Source organism: Pongo pygmaeus, chromosome 5 (genome assembly GCF_028885625.2).
Source record: "Pongo pygmaeus isolate AG05252 chromosome 5, NHGRI_mPonPyg2-v2.0_pri, whole genome shotgun sequence".
In the NCBI taxonomy this organism is placed as follows: domain Eukaryota; kingdom Metazoa; phylum Chordata; class Mammalia; order Primates; family Hominidae; genus Pongo; species Pongo pygmaeus.
In genome coordinates, this window is record NC_072378.2 from 40,041,680 (window position 1) to 40,062,882 (window position 21,203).

General features: G+C 38.5%; 1 protein-coding gene across 4 annotated transcripts in view; it reads right to left on the reverse strand.

Moving 5' to 3' along the window:
- The window catches only part of KIF6 (kinesin family member 6), a 386,628-nt gene that overhangs the window by 342,333 nt on the left and 23,092 nt on the right, over positions 1-21,203 (reverse strand). Inside the window, exon 4 of one of the 4 annotated variants that reach the window (XM_054492900.2) lies at positions 8,780-10,661. The exons of the other annotated variants lie outside the window; for them this stretch is intronic. Coding sequence (XP_054348875.1) covers positions 10,550-10,661 — 112 coding nt within the window. The 3' untranslated portion in view covers positions 8,780-10,549. Of the gene's footprint in view, positions 1-8,779; positions 10,662-21,203 lie in introns of those variants that run through there. 4 annotated transcript variants of the gene reach the window in all.

The following is a 21,203-nucleotide window of genomic DNA, read 5'->3' on the forward strand; positions in this document are numbered from 1 at the left end:
CCATTTTTTTCTTTCAGAGAAAAAAAATGCTCATCGAAGGGAAATACTGAATTCTGTCAACTACTCATTCCACAGATATTTATGAATACTTACTACATATCATGTGTCAGGCACTGGTCTCACTGCTAGGAATGCAGTAATAAGAAGACAGAAAAGAATCATGTTCTCATGGAACTTATGTATGAATCAGGGAGACACATAATAAATAAACAAGAAAAAGATCAGAAAGCATAAGTACTGTTATGCTTCGCTAAACAATAGTGATACATTCTGTGAAATCCTTCATTCGGAGATTTAGTCCTTGTGTGAACATCATAGCATGTACTTACACAAATCTAGATGGTTTAGCCTACGACACACCCAGGCTATATGGGCATAGCCTGTTGCTGCTAAGGTACATACGTGTGCAGGATGTTACTATACTGAATACTGTAGGCAACTGTAACACAGTACTAAGCATTTGTGTCTCTAAACATATGTAAATATAGAAAAGGTACAGTAAAAATACAGTATTATAATCTTATGGGATATCTTTTGTATATGTGGTCTGTCAATGATCTAAACGTCCTTATGCAGTGCATAATTGAACTATGAAGAGAATGCAAATAAAGTAATGCACTACATTGTGACTAGATAATTTCTTTTTATTTTTTTTGAGATGGAGTCTTGCTCTGTTGCCCAGGCTGGAGTGCAGTGGCACAATCTCGGCTTACTGCAACCTCCAACTCCCGGGTTCAAGCGATTCTCCTGCCTCAGCCTCCTGAGTAGCTGAGATTACAGGTGTGTGCCACCATACCCAGATAATTTTTGTATTTTTAGTAGAGATGGGGTTTCACCATGTTGGTCAGGCTGGTCTCAAACTCCTGACCTTGTGATTCACCCACCTCGGCCTCCCAAAGTGCTGGGATTAGAGGCATGAGCCACCGCGCCAGCCGTGACTAGATATTTCTAATGCGATTGGGAGGTCAGCAAAGCCTTTCTCAGTAAAACTGAGATCTAAGCGATAAGGAGGAAGGACACTTAGAGATAAGGTAACAGGCCAAAGGGCAAGAACAATCTTGTCTTATTTTAGGAAACAAAAGAAAGTTGCTGAGCCTGGGCAAAGGAAAGGAAGAGGTAGGTCTGAGAGGCTGGTAGAGGCCAGATGGCAGGGTTTTACAAACAAGGTAGAGTCTGAGTTTTATGCAAAGTTTGACAGAGGCTTTATAGCACTTTAAACAGGGGGATGATTGGATATGATCTGCATTTTTAAAAGCTCATTTTGGCTAGTGAGTGGTGACTGAACTATAAGTGGCCAAGAGAGTGAAGGGTTAGAGGATTGCTGCAAAACTGATTAAGGTGGTAGTAATGAAAATGGAGACAAACTGATTGATTCAGGAGATACTTTAGAGTTCAATTGACAGGACCTGCTGAAGGGAGATGAGGAAAAGAGCAAATCAGAATGACTGGAGCCATTTACTAAGAAAAGGATAATTGACGGAGGACAGATTTGGATAAAAAGGATCAAGAGTTCCTTAAAATATATCAACTTTTAGATGTTCATAAATACCCAAGTGGAGATGTCAAGAATGTGACTAGATACAGATGTCTGGAGTTCTGGGGAGAGATCAGAGCTAGAGATACAGATTTGAGAATCAATAACATAAAGATTATACTCAAAGTCATGGAACTGAATGAGATCATAAAGGGATCAAGAAGAGAAGACTTAGTCCAAGGATGGAGCTATCAGTGTTAAGGGCTCATGAAGGAGAGGAGGAATAGGCAAAGAAGACAGAAGAACAGCTGAGTGGGTAAGGGAATAGGATAGTGTGTGTCCGTTTGGGTCATCCTCTGGAAATCTGACACCAAGATGGAATTAGATGTACAAGAGAGATATAAAAGAGAAGGAAGCAGGATTAGGTGATGAGAGGTTCAAACCTGGTATAGATCTGACATCTGTGAAAGAAGACAGGGATAGAAGGATTAGGTAGGAAGAGCTCAGTTCTAAGAAAGACTTGACCTAGTCAAAGGGGAGTTTGGATTCAACATTGCCAATTAGAAGATTCTCATGTAATGAAAGAATGTTCCAATTCTAGTATCCCCATCATGCTCAGTTATTGACTGGGAACACTCCAAGGAAGCCTGGATTGTGTTTCCACTGTGTTCAATCTAGGGGTATGGTAGCTGAAGGCTGCTAGTCAGCTCTTGCCCTGCACCAGGTACTCATGAAGGGAGACACAGGACACTTCCATAGCCACCACAGTGTGATGTTATGAAAATTAAGAGTAGGCCGGGTGCAGTGGCTCACGCCTGTAATCCCAGCATTTTGGGAGGCCAAGGCAGGTGGTTTGCCTGAAGTCAGGAGTTCGAGACCAGCCTGACCAACGTGGAGAAACCCCATCTCTACTAAAAATACAAAAATTACCTGTAATCCTAACACTTTTGGAGGCCAAGGTGGGTGATCACCTGAGGTTGGGAGTTCAAGGCCAGCCTGACCAACATGGAGAAACGCTGTCTCTACTAAAAATACAAAATTAGCTGGGCGTGGTGACACATGCCTGTAATCCCAGCCACTTGGGAGGCTGAGGCAAGAGAATCACTTGAACCCGGGAGGCAGAGGTTGCAGTGAGCCGAGATCGCAGCATTGCACTCCAGCCTGGGCAACAAGAGCAAACCTCTGTCTCAAAAAATAAAAATAAAAATAAAAATGCAAAAATTAGCTGGGAGTGGTGGCAGGTGCCTGTAATCCCAGCTACTCCGGAGGCTGAGGCAGGAGAATCACTTGAACCTAGGGGACGGAGGTTGCAGTGAGCCGAGATTGGACCACTTCACTCCAGCCTGGAGTGAAACTCTGTCTCGAAAAAAATAAAAAAGAAAGAAAATTAAGAGTAAACAAGTATTTTAAAGAGGAGGAGGAAGAAATTTAGCCCTGTCAAATGCTGCTTAAAGATCAAATAGGACAAGAATGGGTACATGACCATGCTTTCAGGCAACATGAACATCACTAATGACTCTAACAAGCAAGAGCAGTCTCAGCAGGGCAGAGAAGACAGACAGAAGCCCAGTTGGAGAGGGTTCAGAAATAAATGGGAAGTGAAGTATAGGCAAGAGGACAGACAACTCTTTTCAGGTAGTTTTTGTGGAAAAGGGGAGCACAGAAATGGGAAATAGCTAGAAGGGATGCGAGTAAATGAAGGTCATTGGTTTATTTTAAGAGAGCAGATACTACAATGTACTGATGAGAATGATCTCATAGAGTTGGAAAAATCAGCGATGCTGTGCAAAGAAGAAAACTGCAAGTGCAATATACTTGAGATGGCAAGACAACAAGGCCTCAGGAAACAAATGGAGGACTGGCCTTTGTCAGAGACAGTAGAGCTCTGACTACAGTAACAGGAGGGAGGCCAAGGAATTAGGTGCAGATGCAGGCTGGCAGATATGATGTGGGAGAATGAGGCTGTACTTGATTGGTTGGGTCTATTTACTCAGCAAAGTATGAGGAAGCTGAAAGTGAGAGCAAGGGAAGGGAATGTAGGAAGTTTGAGAAGAACCAAATTGGGAAACAGTCATCTCTGACAGTGAGAAGGTGAACATACCAGAAAAGCATATTAGGACTGTAAGGCTGCACTGAGTGCCCATTTGAAATATGCAGGCATGAGTCTATAGTGAGTTCAATCATCTCAGTTAATATTTTACTCCAGCAATATTCAGCAGCCCAGCCATAGAGATAGAGTAGGTGGATGATCGAGTTTAACCAGAGGGGAAATTTTACTGAGTATATGACAGGAAAAGAAATGGAAGGCTTAAATGGTGTTTCTTGACCATGGGTCCAACCCCACATGGGGCACAGTAGTTGCCAGCAGGCAGAACTGATGTTTGAACGGTCATAGCCCCTCCAACTTTCCAACGCTCTAGAAAAACTTCTACTCCTATTTTCCCCTCTGTTTGGGCAATCTCTTTATTTACTTTTCCTTTGTAGCAAATTAAACTCACAGATACTGACGTTTTTAATGAATACAATGCAAAAATCTGCTGCATAAATCTACTTTTGTTTTAATTGATTTTTATTTTTTTATTTTTTTTATTTTTTTTTTTTAGGTTTTCTTTTTTTTTTTCTTTTATTATTATTATTATTATTATTACTATACTTTAGGTTTTATGGTACATGTGCGCAATGTGCAGGTAAGTTACATATGTATACATGTGCCATGCTGGTGCGCTGCACCCACCAACTCGTCATCTAGCATTAGGTATATCTCCCAATGCTATCCCTCCCCCCTCCCCCCACCCCACAACAGTCCCCAGAGTGTGATGTTCCCCTTCCTGTGTCCATGTGTTCTCATTGTTCAATTCCCACCTATGAGTGAGAATATGCGGTGTTTGGTTTTTTGTTCTTGCGATAGTTTACTGAGAATGATGATTTCCAATTTCATCCATGTCCCTACAAAGGACGTGAACTCATCATTTTTTATGGCTGCATAGTATTCCATGGTGTATATGTGCCACATTTTCTTAATCCAGTCTATCATTGTTGGACATTTGGGTTGGTTCCAAGTCTTTGCTATTGTGAATAATGCCGCAATAAACATACGTGTGCATGTGTCTTTATAGCAGCATGATTTATAGTCCTTTGGGTATATACCCAGTAATGGGATGGCTGGGTCGAATGGAATTTCTAGTTCTAGATCCCTGAGGAATCGCCACACTGACTTCCACAAGGGTTGAACTAGTTTACAGTCCCACCAACAGTGTAAAAGTGTTCCTATTTCTCCACATCCTCTCCAGCACCTGTTGTTTCCTGACTTTTTAATGATTGCCATTCTAACTGGTGTGAGATTTTTAATGACTTTTTTTGAAATTTTATTCTTTCATAATGAGGGTTGGATTTTAAACCATCTCTGTACGTAAATATATCTTCTTATTTGGATGGCAGATGAAAGAGCCTTTTGATGAAAATAAACAAAAGAGCTCAACATGACATCTTCTTTGCCAGGACAATTGAATAAATCATATTTTATAAGGTGTTTAGCTTAATAGATCTGTCTGGATTTCAAATGTACATAAAATGCTTTTTTAAACAAAAGGCATTACCACATTGATCTTTTTTTGACAATTTGCCTTGAAAAATAGATGCAACCAGAATTGCCCCTTTTATTTTAACAAACCTTTGAAAATGCAGTTAAAATATACTTTCTCTATGCAAAAACATTTGATGGAAAAGATGCTAATTATGCCAATCATATGACAAATGGAAACTTTTTAATAAGCAGCTTTCTCTTATAGTCTTAAAGCTACAGTTTATTTCAGAATAAGTCTTAAATACAACACCAAGGTAAGTAGTTTGAGAAAATATAAATGATTGCTTGTGTTCACAGATTTGATTTTCTGGCCAAATTCCCTAGTTTGGCAGTTTTAGCCCATGGTAATATCAAATAGGATTCCAGGCAAGCAGAGTGAACTGCAAAGAAACCCTGGTTTTCTCTCATAACCTAACCCCCCACATTAGAAAAAAACAACTGTGAACAAATTTGTCAAAACCAGGACCTTCACTATAGAATAACCACCCAAGACCCAAAGCATAAACAACCACTCATTCTATTGTACTCTTTTTAACAATAAGAACACCTGAATCATTAATGCATGTTTTTTTCTTCTTTGAGCTCCTAGAAACCAATTGCATTTTTAAAGCTAGTGTATACCTGAGACCAGTATAATTATAGGCTACCGTTCTATGACATTTTAATGATCCAAAGATCCCAAAATACAGAACAGGGCTGGTTTTTTATTTTTAGCATTTTAGCATGAAGAAATGAAACTACATTTTAGGAGTCTGCTGTGTTGGAAGAAATTTCAGCTGCCAAATAAGTCATTTAGAAGCAGTATTCTGTAGCAACCCAGGATACCTAGAGTCCAGAATCAACACACTGCAGCTGCATTCAATAGCAGCGCCACAACACAAGCCCAAGAGGATGGAAAATGTGACCAGTTACACCAAAGATGAATATGGAAGACAATGAACAATGAATAATGAGTGGTGAAAGTAGGGGGCAGGGCAGAAGAAGACACATCCCCCAACACAAAGCAGACAACAAAATGACGACTACGTCAGTTCTGGGAACAAACCGACAGGACCAAAATTATGTAGAAACTAGGTCATTCTGAGAAATGAATACTAACGCCCAACATCGGGCTCTTAAGAAAAGAAAGAAGCTAAATTTGAGCCTTTGAGAGTTCATATTTTAAAGAGAATACTTAGTTGTTGGCAAAGAATTGTTCTCTAAAACGGCTGAAAGTAATAAGTAAAATTTGAACCTCTTATTCCTTAACATCAAAGAGTATCATTCTTTCATTCTTTCCTGGGTAAAAGGGAAAAAATAATCAGCATCTTTTGAAGTATGCAGATGAAAGGGCTAGGTGGGGAAGAATGATAATTTGGGTGATCAACCTTATCTGTCGTCAACATGATTAATTTTAATACATTTTGTTAGTATAAATATTCCTAAAGCAACAATGTAATAACTGTGTTATACATATTATTATACTTAGGTTAAAATCATGTAGGCTGCAGCCAGACTTTCTGGTCTCAAATCCTGGCTTTATCACATATTAGCCATGCAACCTTTGCAGGTCATTGAGTGTAGCTGTGCTGCACTTTCCTTTTCCATAGAATGAGATACTTTTCTAGCTGAGAGGATTATTTAATTACTCCACGTAAAGCACTATATCAACAAGGACCCCAGTAGGAAATAGATGGCATATTCCATTCATAGAGGGTCTTGTGACAAAGATGTGTGTGTGTATACAGGGGAACCACTAAGAATAGTGCTGAAACCTGGGGCTAGCAGTAGATTTGTTAACCCCCATAGGCCTGAAAGGTTACTGGAATCCAAAAGGAGTGAGAAAGTTCTACAGAATAGGTGGTCTTGAGAAGGAACTGATCTTCAGTCTGGAGAAACTGCCAATCCAGGGTGACCTTGCAGGGGAGAATGCAAGGGGGAAACATATTTTGAGTTCACTGTCCTCGCCTTTGATCTCCTGCTGGGGTTTCCCATTGGCTGACCCCACTGGGAGGCCAGAGGGCAGGAAGCAGGTTACTGAGCCCACACAGGTCAGCCTACCGGGACAGACAGCAGATGGAGAAGGAAAGACAGGAGATCTCTTCACAGCAGGGCAAATGAAGAGATCCCACTCAAGCACTTCACTGTACTGGGAACCACCTGATGACTAAACATCTTACTTTTGCCAAATATATATGGCTGTAATGAATGTAATTACATCATATTAATCAGTACCAGTTGTGAGGATAAATGCACCGAGATAGAAGTTCACATGAATATAACCCTATTTTCATTTGATAGATATTGGCCAGGAACTCATTGTTTATTCAATATATTATGGCCCAGGAGAAAAGAATGAGAAAAGAAGTACTACAGGAACGAGTAGTAGCCTTTCTCAGATTTCCCAAGAAGCTGCCACAGCATTTTGTAACCAAGCCAAACCCATAAAGAGAAGTGTGGTAAGGTACACCTCTGAGACATATTCCCCAGAGCCTTGGGCTTGTGCAATAAAAACAAATGGAGAGTCATGAGGAGGAAGTGGAGAACTGTATACAATCTGGCTTTTTATTTACTGTGAATAAAGATGATCTAAATCTGAAGGATATTCACTGTAGAAAATTCTTAGAAATAGCAACCTGCAATCCACTTTCTTAGCTCAATACTTAGAAATATAATGTAAATCCAGCCTGGGTAGCATAGTGAGACTCCATCTCTATGAAAAATAAAAAGTTAGCCCAGTGTGTGCCACTACATCTGGATAATTTTTTATTTGTAGTCCCAGTTATTTGGGAGGCTAAAGTGGGAGGATCACTGGAGCCCAGGAGTTCGAGGCTGCAGTAAACTATGATTGCATCACTGCACTCTAGCCTGGTGACAGTGTGAGACGCTGTCTGCAAAAAAAAGAAAAGACAAGAAAAGAAAAGAAAAGAGAAAAGAAATATAACAAATATGAAAATATATTAGTTGATTTGAGATTTGATTTAAAAATGCAAAATGCAGCTGGGTGCAGTGGCTCATGCCTGAAATCCCAGCACTTTGGGAGGCGAAATTGCTTGAACCCAGGAGTTTCAGGCAAGCCTGGGCAACATAGTGAAACCCTGTCTCTACAACAAATACGAAAATTAGCTGAGTGTGGTGGTGCGTGCCTGTGGTCCCAGCTACTTAGAAGGCTGATGTGGGAGGATTGCCTGAGCCTAGGGAGGCTGAGGCTGCAATGAGCCCTGATCACACCACTGCACTCCAGCCTGGGTGACAGGGTAAGAACCTTTCTCAAAAAATAGTAATAATAATAAATAAAAATGCAAAATGCAAGAATTAACAAACATCAGGTCAGTCATGAATTCTGCTGTCATATAATTTATTTTTTGTTTTTCTTTTTTTTTCGCAGGGCCAAGGTCTCACTCTGTCACCCAGGCTAGTGCAGTGGCACAAACACGGCTCACTGCATCACTGCAGCCTTGACCTCCTGGACTCAAGGTATCCTCCCCACTCAGCCTCCCAAGTAACTGGACCCACAGGCATACACCTCCATGCTAAGCTAATTTTTAAAATTTTTGTAGAGACCGTGTCTTGCTATGTTACCCAGGCTGGTCTTAAACTCCTGGGCTCAGGCAATCTTTCCACCTCAGCCTCCAAAAGTGCCGGGATTAAAAACTTCAGGTGTGAACCATCGCACCCAGTCAGTATAGGTTAACAATAATGTACATTTCAGTATATATTTGGTTATGAAGCCAAACATATTGAAAGATGCCATTTTAAATTTTATTTAAAAATCACATTTTTAATTATCTAAATTCAAATACAAGAAAGTGTGTGTCATTTGTTAAATAGGGAAAACTTAAAACAATTCTTGCTATTTATATAATGTGAATATTATTAAATTTTATTAGGATAAACTATATAATGTAACATTTACTAATACAGTGATATAAACTAAAATAATGCTTCCTTTTATCTGTATGCCAAATGATTACATAATTTAAAACTTCCTGAAGGGAGTTTTCAATAATATATTATCGTGAAAGAGTGAGAGTATCGGAAAGGGTGATAGGCACTGATGCAAAGTAATGATGTCAACGGCACTAGGGAAATAGGAAGAGGACAATTCTGGAAAGTTCCCGCATATGAGTCCTTGAATAAGGAACTTGTACTTCATTCTGCAGACAATAGTAAGTCACTGAAGGAGGGAAAGAGTAGAATTGGTACAATATTTCTGAATGATTAACCAGGCAGTGCAAGATGGCCTGGACAGGGAGTGTCTACAGCAGGAGGCTGGGTAGGCAAGTGGGTGGGCAGAAACCTGAATGAGGGCAGTGTAGGGAACAGACAAGCAGGGACAGACAGGAGGGAGAAGGGGAAGGGGAAGTAAAGACGAGGAGGGAAGGAGGGAAAGATCCCCCTGTGGAAGAAGAATGAACAGGACTTGTTATTGGCCAGGACAAGAGTAAAGGAGGACTCAAGGTAACCTAGGAGTGTCAAGAATAATAAACACTGCTGTGCCACCAACAGGAGAGAGCTCAAGAAGAGTGGCCAATGGGGGACTGCAGGTAAGCTGAGAAACCAGCAAGGGGAGAACAGAGCAGGATCCAGATGGAAATGGCTGCAGGCAGAGGAAAATGCAGCCACAGAAGAGGGTCCTCTGCGTAGTTCAGTGCACTGATGGAGATGTGAACTTCAGCAAAGGAAATTTACAGACAAGTTTGCAGGGATAAGGGTTTTACATAGGGTTGTCCAATAAAATACAGTTAAATTTGAATTTCACAGAAACAATGAATAATTGTATGGGTATGACCCATGCAACATTTGGGACATATTTATACTAAAAACGTGTTCACCATTTATCTGAAATTCACATTTAACTGGGAGTCCTATATTTTTCATTTCCTAAATCTGGCAACCCTGGTTGGAACTGAATTAGGAGATAAACTTCTGAAAGAAGCAAACTTAGCTGGAAACAAAGCTCCATGTAGTAAGGATAGTAAAGAGAAATATTTCTGAGAGAAGAGGAAAGGAAGAGAGGCTAAGAAAAAAGATAGATGCATGTAAGGTAGCAGAAAGGGAAAAGCTCCCTCATGATAACCTTTCTCAAAAAAAGTCAGTGTCGAAAATGCTCAGTGTGGAGATAATTAAGAGCCTAAGGGCAAGTGAATATATAAAAACTTCTGCTCACTTTTGTAAGTTATATTTCTTGGAGGAAGGCTAAAGACCTTGAAATTCCTTTCAACCCTAGGTTTCTGTGACTCAAGCTTTTCATGCATAAATGTTTCAATGTTTTGGGCTACATAATTTTTTATATTATTAGAATTTCTATGTATGAAAACAGAACTGTGTTATTTAATGTAGCCATATAAATGACAATCTTATAAAGACTGCTTGGTGGTGATTCCATTAATAAAAAGCAAAATGACTAAGTTTTTATGAGAAAAACATGTTTACATAAGTAAAATGCATACGTAAGAGAAAAGCTATTGTTAGAAGACAATATTGGCATCAAATGGAACACTGAAAATCTGTCAGTTTAAAACATGCCACTTTGGGGGAAAAATACTATATAACTGCACTGGTGCCTCATCCTGAAGACCTTGGGAACCGCAGACTTGCTGGGTTGATCCAGTTCCTGTAGGACTGAGATAGAAAATAAGATAGGAATTTTTACTTCTTACAGTCACCATGTAACACCGTGGCCAATTTAACAGAATACAGGATACATTTCTATTAAAAAACAAAAACAAACCAAAAGGAACAAACCAAGACTAACATGTGTTAATTAACAATACAAGGGAAAACATTTGGAAGATACTACTCCAGATAAAAACATAGATTTCTTCACTTGAACCTGGGAGGCGGAGCTTGCAGTGAGCCAAGATCGCGCCACTGCACTCCAGCCTGGCGACAGAGTGAGACTCTGTTTCAAAACAAAAACAAAAACATAGATTCTTCAGCATTCAGGAAATAACTCTTTAGTGTGTAGAGCAAAAATGTAAATCATTGTCCTCAGAACATCTCAACCTGGTCAATAAAGAACTTGCAAACAAACCTGTCTCCCCTGCCCTGATTCTTCTCATTTCTATCTTCCAATATTTTGGTAGAGCAAAAAACCAACAAAAGCTCAAACTTAAAACTAAAGAAAATCAGCTTTTCTGTGCTTACTTTTAAACAATCACCTAACTTTCCCCAAAGTACATATTGCCATTCTTTTCATAACATGATGGTCACATGGAGACACTGTGCAGTCTGGTTTTGTTTGAGGTCACTATAATAGATATTCAGAATCATGCACAGGACGAATTACATTGTGGAAGCTTCGCGCTTGTTGCTGGTACTTCTAATCTCAGGTTCATAATATCAGGTAAGTTGCCAAGCACTTTCTCAATAAGCTAAAACTATGATAGAATGATGGTTATATCATTGAGATATTTCTGAACCTCCATTCATTACTTATTTTGCCAAGTAATTTCTAAGGAGAAACATTTTTACCATACCTGCACTTTAATAAATTTACTCATGGCTAATTAATATACAACCCTGTTGTACTCTTACTGGTCCTTGAAGGATTTGTAATACGTGAGATGAAACAGAAGAGTTATCCTCCATATTTTTTTCATTAGAGAAGAGTATACTGTACTTAATGTACAAATCCTCACTTTTAAAAGTCATGTAACAATGCACCTGCTAGTTAGGATAGAAATGAAGTCGCCTCTAAGCATCAAAAGTATAACTATCATAAACAACTCTCTTCTATCAATTCCCTTAGGGAAGAACAGATTCACATAGGTGGTAATGAAAGGGCATATGAGTCACTAGTGGTCACACATGGAAATGGCGTACAGCTGCGCTGCCCAGATCAATGTAAGCATATGCCCCTGGGAAGTTGGTACTATGAGAATATCCTCCAGAAGCCACTTTTTTTTAGCTCATCTGACTGAGGCCTTAAACAAAGAGGAAGAGGGCTGTTAAGGGCACCATAGTAGCACAAATCCAGAGATATTAAGACTTTCGTAACTCAAGTCACAAGGTCTTCCAGCTCAATAACTAATGCTTGATGCATATCTTAGGAGATAAAGTGTGAAGGAGAGATGCCTGGCTGCCTCCCAATAGTTATTCTCTCCTTCTCTAGTAACCAAACCCCAGATTTTAACTGGATACACCGTCACCCAACTAAAAGAATTATATTTCCCTGACTCACTTACAGCTTGGTATTACCATGTGACTAAGTTATGGCTAATGAGCTCTATGTGGTGTGTGTAACTGTCAATAATTATCTTTAAAAAGGTCCTCAGGGACTACTATGAAGATCTCTATGCATATAAACTAGAAAATCTAGAGAAAATAGATAAATCCTAGAAACACACAATCTCCCAAGACTGAAACAGGAAGAAACAGAAATCTTGAAAAGACTGTTCCAAAATGGAATCAGTAATAAAAAAAATCTACCAACCAAAAAGAGTCCTGAGCCAGAAGGATTTATAGGAGAATTCTACCAGATGTACAAAGAAGAGCTGGTACCATTTCTACTAAAACTATTCCAAAGAATTTAGGAGGAAGGACTCCTTCCTAACTCATTCTATGAAACCAGCATCATCCTGATACCAAAATCTGGCAAAGACACAACAAAAAAGAAAACTATAAGCCAATATCACTGAAGAACATAGATTGCAAAAATCCTCAAGAAAATACCAGCAAACCAAATCCAGCAGTACATCAAAAAGTTAATTCACCATGATCAGTTGGATCTTATTCCTGGGATGCAAAGATGATTCAATATACACAAATCAATAAATGTGATTCACCAAATAGAATTAAAAACAAAAACCATATGATCATCTCAATAGCTATGGAAAAAGCATTCAATAAAAGCCAACATCCCTTCATGGTAAAAACCCCTCAACAAATGAGGCATCAAAAGAATACCTCAAAATAATAAAAGCCATCTATGACAAACCCACAGCCAATGTCATACTGAATGGGCAAAAGCTGGAAGCATTCTCCTTAAGAACTGCAGCAAGGCAAGGATGTCCACTCTCACCACTCCTACTCAACATAGGACTGGAAGTCCTACCCAGAACAGTCAGGCAAGAGAAAGAAATAAAAGGCATCCAAACAAAAAAAGAAGAAGTCAAATTATTTCTTCACTGATGATACGTTTCTATACCTAGAAAACCTTAAGGATTCTGCCGAAAATCTCCTAGACCTAATAAATGACTTCAGCAAAGTCTCAGGATACATAAATCAATATACAAAATCACTATCATTCCTATACACCAATAACATTCAAGCTGTGAACCAAATCAAGAATGCAATCCCATTTATAATAGCCACACACACCAAAAAAATACCTAATACCTAGCACTAGATTTAGCAAAGGAGGTAAAGATCTCTACAAGAAGAACGACAAGACACTGCTGAAAGAAATCATAGGTGATACAAACAAATGGAAAAGTATTCTATGTTCATGGATTGGAAGAATCAATATTACTAAAATGTCCATACTGCCCAAAGCAATGGAATAATTCAACACTTTTCCTATTAAATTACCAACATCATTTTTCACAGAATTAGAAAAAAACCACCCTAAAATTTACATGGAACCAAAAACAAGCTCAAAGAGTCAAAACAATCCTAAGCAAAAAGAATAAAGCCAGAAGTATCACATTACCCAACTTCAAACTACACTACAAGGCTACAATAATCAAAAAAGCATAATAGTATTACAAAAACAGACACATAGGCCAATGGAACATAAAAACATAGAAACCCCTGAAAACATAGAAACCCCTGAAATAAAGCTGCACACCTACAACCAACTGATTTTTGGCAAAGTTAATAAAAATAAACAATAGGGAAAGGATACACTATTGAATAAATGGTGCTGAGAAAACTAGCTAACCATATGAAAAAGAATGAAACTGGACACCTACCTCTCACCATATATAAAAATTAACTCAGTAGACTAAAAACTTAAATGAAAGGCCTCAAACGATAAAATTTCTGAAAGAAAACCTAGGAAATACCCTTCTAGACACTGGGCTTGGCAAGGAATTTATAACTTTAAGTTCTCAAGAGCAAATGCAACAAAAACAAAAATTGACAATTGAACTAAAGAGCTTCTGCAAAGCAAAAGAAACTATCAACAGGGCAAACAGACAACCTACAGAGTGGAAGAAAATATCTGTAAACTATGCATCTGACAAAGGACTAATATCCAGACTCTATAAGGAACTTAAACAAATAAATAAGAAAAACACAAACAACCACATTGAAAAGTGGACAAAGAACAAACACTTCTCAAAAGAAGATATACAAATGGCGAACCAACATAAAAAATGCTCAACATTACTAATCATCAGAGTGATGCAAACCAAAACTACAATAGGATACCATCTCACACCAGTCAGAATTGCTATTATTAAAAAGTCAGAAAATAACAGATGTTGTCAAGGTTGCAGAGAAAAGGGAATCTTTCTACACTGCTCGTGAGAATGCAAATTACTTCAGCCCCTGTGGAAAGCAATTTGGAGATTTCTCAAAGAACTAAAAATAGAATGACCTTTAGACCCAGAAAACCCAATACTGGGTATATACTCAAAAGAAAACAAATCCTTCTACCAGAAAGACACCCGCACTCATATGCTCATCACAACACTATTCACAATAGCAAAGACATGGAATCAACACAGGTGCCCATCAACGGTGGACTGGATAAAGAAAATGTGGTGTATATACACCATGGAATACCACACAGCCACAAAAAAGAATGAAATCATGTCTTTTGCAGCAGCATTATCCTAAGTGAGTTAACACAGAAACAGAAAATCAAATGCCACATGTTCTCATGTATAAGTGGGAGCTAGGCATTGAGTAAACAAAGACACAAAGATGCAAACAATAAACACTGGGCGTTCCAAAAAGGGGGAGTGGAGGGGAGGAAGGAGGAAGAGGAACAAGAGTTGAAAATCTACCCATTAGGTACTATGTTCACTACTTGGGCAATGGGATTATTAGAAGCCCAAACCTCAGAACCATGTAATATACCCATGTTATACACCTGCATATGTACCCCTGAATCTAAAATTTAAAAATAATAGTACTAAACATTCTCTTTAAAAATGAGGGGCTCCGAACTTCTTTTCCCACTTTTTCCTTCCTATTGCCTAGAAGGTACATAATTGAGCTGGAGTTCAAGCAGCCATCCTGTATCACAAGGTGGTGTGATAAACGTGGTGCAACAGCAAGGGAGAAGGAGCTTGAGTCCCTAGTGACCAGGAAGCTGCCAATACGGCCTTGGACTGCCTACCTGCAGGTTTCTTGTATGTAAAATAGTAAGTGCTTATGACTTTAAGTCATTATTGTCTTAAGTTTTTCTTCACAGATGAATCTACACCTCACGGATTCAACTAGAATGTGTGTGTGTGTGTGTGTGTGTGTACAGTATATAATATATAAATACATATATTATAAAACAGCTAACATGCACTAGGCTCCTACTACGTGTCAGGCTGTAAATACTTTGAGATATTGTGTATGTGTGTGTATCTCAAAGTTTGTGTGTGTGTGTGTCCAGTGTAAATACTGGACACACACACACATATCTCAAAGTATGCACAGCCTGAAACATAGTAGGAACCTAATTCATGTTAGCTCTTTTTTTAATCTAGTATAACTACAACCAACCCAAAATGTATAGGTATCTGTAAACCTCCCATGGTTAGACAGATTGCAGAATTAGAAAAAAAAAAAACAACAGTTGTTAGATGCCACAGGTAAAGCCAAAATGTGAATAAGCCCTACTCTTTTTTATTTTCTATAGTCATCTCTAAAAGTCCTCAACCCTGAAATATCTCCTAGGTATCTTCTAATTGATTTGGGTTTGTTTACTTTTCCTATTAAGCCAAAGTGGAGGTTTATCTGCCCAGTTTGTTTTCTTATCTCTCTTCTCTGGCATCACCAACTTCTGTCCTTTGGCGAAACCTCTCCCTATTTTCAAATGGGGCAGATAGGACTGACAATCAGGTTGAGGAAGCCAAGGTAATCAAAGTGACAGTGATTGGTCTGGGAATGGGGATGTGACTCCAGAATCCTCATGTGGAAATTCTACTGAAGCTAGTAGAAAGGACAATGTCCTGTCTTGAGGGTTGTGGTTCATAAGCCTATGAAGTTGGTGCTGTCGGCCACATAGAGGAAACTGAGATTGAAGTCAACATATTTCTAGATTTCCTAGTTATGTAAGCCAATAAATTCCCTTTTGCAGGGGGTTTCCATCTCTTGTCATTGAAAAAGATCTGAAGACTAATATTAGACTAACCATTTTTCTTTTTCCTTTCCTTTTTTTTTTTTTTTTTTTTTTTTTTTTTTTTTTAGACAGTCTTGCTCTGTTTGCCAGGCTGCAGTGCAGTGGCATGATCTCTGCTCACTGCGACCTCCGCCTCCCAGGTTCAAGTGATTCTCTTGCCTCAGCCTCCCGAGTAGCTGGGATCACAGGCATGCACCACACACTCGGCTAATCTTTTTTTGTATTTTTAGTAGAGACGGGGTTTCTTTGTGTTGGCCAGGCTGGTCTCAAACTCCTGACCTCAGGTGATCCACCCACCTCAGCCTCCCAAAGTGCTGGGATTACAGGCATGAGCCACCGCACCTGGCCTAGACTGATCATTTTTCTATGTGACCTAACAAGTTCCCTGGCATATTAAGGATAAAACAGATTGGGAAACTACAGAATCAACAACTTTTCAGTATCTATCTTAACATCTCCTTAGCACCTTACATTGTTTACTCATATAATATTACTCATGTAATTATTAATATCACATGGAAATTGGGAAATCTTTGCAGCAATGACTTCATCTAATATGGATATGAGATTATTGCCATGATTTTCATCCTTCTAATTATTTTTCAAGAAGTTAATTCAGTTTTTACATACCAACATTTAGAAAATAACTTTGGCTTGCTACTTAAATGTTACATTATTCTTGTGGCTTCCTTGGAAATCCAGATTTTCATGTACTGATAGAAATACTTCCTGTATCAGATACATAAACATACCATAGCAGCTTTCAGCACAATTTCTCCCATTAAAGAAGCAATTCCATTTTTTAAAAAGTATCATACAAAAGAAGTTTGTTATTTTATTTAAAAAGGATACTTCCTAGTTTTAACATTAATCCTGATTTTGTCTCAGTAAGAAGAAAATGTGTTCTTATGATAAAGTAAACAAAACTCAAATTATAAGAAAAAGAAATATTGATTGCCAAAGATTCTAGTGCTTGAGAGTGAATACAAGTTAGTAAATATACACTTAAATCTCGAGAGAGCCATAGATGAAGAATATTTTATTTATGAATAAGAATAATTCCTGACACAATTGGCTAGGCACCAAAACTCACAGTGAAAATACAGACACTCCCAAGTGAAAATATACTGTACTTCTATTATCATTTAGATTGAGGCAAAATAGGGTTTCCTAAGAAATAAATATTCTTAACAAGCAAATAAAGAATTCAGCCATTGGGGTTTTCTTATTTTACAACTGCTTTAGCTTTTATAACAAAGTTTTTAGCACTCTGAAAGCTTTTTATGGCTCTAAATATGCTACAATTACATGAACAACACTATTTAATTAGCACGCATTCAGTGCATGGCTCTATAACGGGAATTTTCATTAATTAAAATCAATGGAAATACAAAAGCAGTAGCTGTAAACAATTTGAGGAATCAAGAATCTAATTTGCCTATTGCACAACAAGGAAAAACACCTTGCAGTTATGTGAATAATTTTGGCTTGCATAGCAGCTGCATGTCTAACTGATAGTTTCAGGCTTCATTCCACACATATTTACTGGGTATTTACTATGGGCTGGCACTGTTATATGTGATTGGGAATCATTAGTGAAGAAAACAAAAAGATCCCCGTACTTGTGAAGCTTGCATTCTAGCAGAGGAGACAGATAATGTACAATAGACATAGCACATAAGTAAATTATATATTAGAAGATGATAAGTGCTATGAAAAAAAAAGTGGCATCAGGTAGGGGAGTGAGGAATGCCATGGTGGTTGGGGCAGGGATGGGCTGCAGTGTTTAGTAGCCTGGTCAGAATGGGCCTCACTAAGAAGGTATCATTTGAACAAAGACTTTAAAGAGGTGACAGTGTGAGCTATCTGGGTATGTGGGGAAAGAGCATTCCAGACACAGACAACAGCCAGGGCAAAAGCCTTAAGGCTAGAAGTTTCTGGAATGTTAAAAGCTGAAGCAGAGTAAGCAAAAGGGAGAATATTAGAAAAACAAAACAAAACTATAAGGTAAGGTCCCCTTTGTTTACAGGGGGGAAGTGGATCATGGAAGCAGGCCTTTTTGGCAGGGCTGGCTAAACTATTATGGAGCCCAGTGCACAATGAAAATGCAGCGCCCCTTGTTGAAAAAGTAGAGGAAAAGTGCTGTTAAAGGTACCAAAATATAAAACTTTTTCCCTTAAAAACATTTTAGTATTTGTAATACAGGGATAACTTATAATTAGAGGAAATAATAATAAATGAGTAAGGGATAAATTTCCAAATTGCAAAAATATAATATGTTGATGCTATAATTTTATACAATATAAAACAATAATACTTTATTAATATATCTTGACTGATGACACAAATTTCCTTGCTTACTTTTCTACATATTCATTTATTTGATCATTGAAGTTTATATTTTTAGCAACTTCATTTTCAATGGATATAATTGAAAGCAAAGTCAATTATTTTTGATACATGCAAGCTCACAAATCATTTTTTCTGATTTTCACTTTTATTTTTTAGCTTTTTAATTTTTGCAGGTCCATAGTAGGTGTAAATATTTAAGGCGATACATATGGCTATACAGCTATGCAATGCATAATGATCATATCACGAAGAATGGGCATACATCCCCTCAAGCATTTATCCTTTGTATTACAGATAATCCAATTACACTCATTTAATTATTTTTAAATGTATACTTAAGGTATTATTGACTATAGTCACCCTGTTGTGCTATTAAATAGTAGGTCTTATTCATTCTTTCTATAATTTTTGCTAACTTTTAATTTGAAGAAAGATCTTTTGGTTGATCTCAGTTATCACTAGAGCTAAGAGTATTTTATAAACTGTGACAACATTAAGGTAAATTTCTGTAAATTACTTCAAAATGTAAGTTTTAGTACGTTCAAGCTGATGATTCTTGCAAACTAATTTTTCTAAAAAGATTTAACCCTACATGCAAATCAGTTTCATGGAAGTTTGAATTTTGTTTTAAATGTAAATATATACAATGCATTTTAATGTTTCCTATGATATTTCCTGTCACTTCTGGAGGTTGAACAAGAAACTGAAAGAAGCTTCATGGTAAGTTCATAATTCAAAACACCTGCTTATGCATTCCCTCACTGTATCTACTATTACAAGAAACAAATTAACTTCAAAATTGTCTTCCTTATTAATAATTGGTTCATCTGAAGTTTTACATGAAAATGGTATCCATAATTCTAATTTTTTTTTTTTTTTTGAGATGGAGTCTTGTTCTGTCACCCAGGCTGGAGTGCAGTGGCATGATCTCGGCTCACTGCAACCTCTGCCTCCCAGTTCAAGCCATTCTCATGCCTCAACCTCCAGAGTAGCTGGGACTACAGGCGCATGTCACCATGCCTGGCTAACTTTTGTATTTTTTAGTAGAGACAGGGCCAAGCTTGTCTTGAACTCCTGACCTCAGGTGATCCGCCCACCTCGGCCTCCCAAAGTGCTGGGATTAGAGGTGTGAGCCACCACACCAGCCTTTAAATTTAATTTTTATTTCTAAGCCTGTAGATATTTGCCTTACAAAGTTGCAGCAGTTTTCAAAACTGATAATTCTAAATTCTGAAGAATTCTAACAACTTCTTGATATGTTTTATTGCGATGTTAACATGCACACTTTAATTCTGTAATAATTACTGATCAAGTTTGCTGCCTGAGCTCCAAAAGTTCCTGTTCAGACACTCAGGACAAAGAGATTGGCTCTGGTACCTATGGGATAGCCACCTCCTAGGCAAGCCCTGGTCCAGCCCCCACGGGAAGCCCTGCTCTGTCATGGCCACACTGCCACTTCTGCTCATGCTGCCATAGCCGCTACCACCAATCTGGGTCCAGGTTCCAGGATACCCTCCTGCTGAGGTCCCCATGGTATCCTGGACTGCTCTGAGGTGTATACAGCGGGACAAATGCTATTGCGTGGATGCTGCTCTGTGCCTGAGCCTGCCTGCGTACAAACTGCTGCTGGAGCATAACCACTTGTGTGTGCTGCTGCTCCACAGATCTCCCCTGTTCAGGTTTATGCTTTGTTGTCTCACAGGACTTCACTTACAAAACATACGTTCAAAGATAAAATTGTGAAGAATTTCAAGACAGCAACCGCTGAGCATTAAAACAAATGGACTGCACGAGGCCCAGACCTAGGAAGCCAGAGTTCCTTCTAGGCCATCACAAGGAGCTGGCTTTTTCTCTGAGTGAAATATGGAGCCACTGAAGGGTTCTGAGCAGAGAAGTAACATCATATCCTTCACCTGCAGTCACTAGTGAAGAATATTGGTTTTGCATTTCACACTAGAGACTAGGCTCAATAAACTCCTCTGATTCAAGTATTAAACTTCATTTACACAACTGTTATTTTGCTTTTGGACATTCAATATGAACTGAAAAGGAATTTCTCCATCTTTACTCAGGTCAACAAATTTGGTATACACAAAATAGATCAAGTCTACTTATAAAATGTGGCCCTGATTTCATTAGATGCTTCTGATATAACGAACAAAAACCAACAAGAAGGAAGGTAATTGTAAGAATATGAGGGCATGTGGAAACGGGAATTTCCTTCAGGCCTCCAGATCTCTTAGGACCCTTCTCCTTGTTTACCTTTGTCTAGCATAGCCTCTGCTGATTCATAACTGTCATCTCCTTGTCCATAGTGATCCTTCCAGACTCTCATTCTCTCTACCTGAATGCCTTTCAGCTTCTGTTCCTGGTAATAGCCCGATTTGTCCAGATTTTCCCAGTTCACACCGCCAAGAGTGAGAGTCTGATGGCCCCAGCTCATTTCTATTTGGGCAATGCTTCTAGCCCCCAGATTGACCTCCTATACCATAAGCAGGCAGCCTTTGCTTCGCTGCCCTTGACTC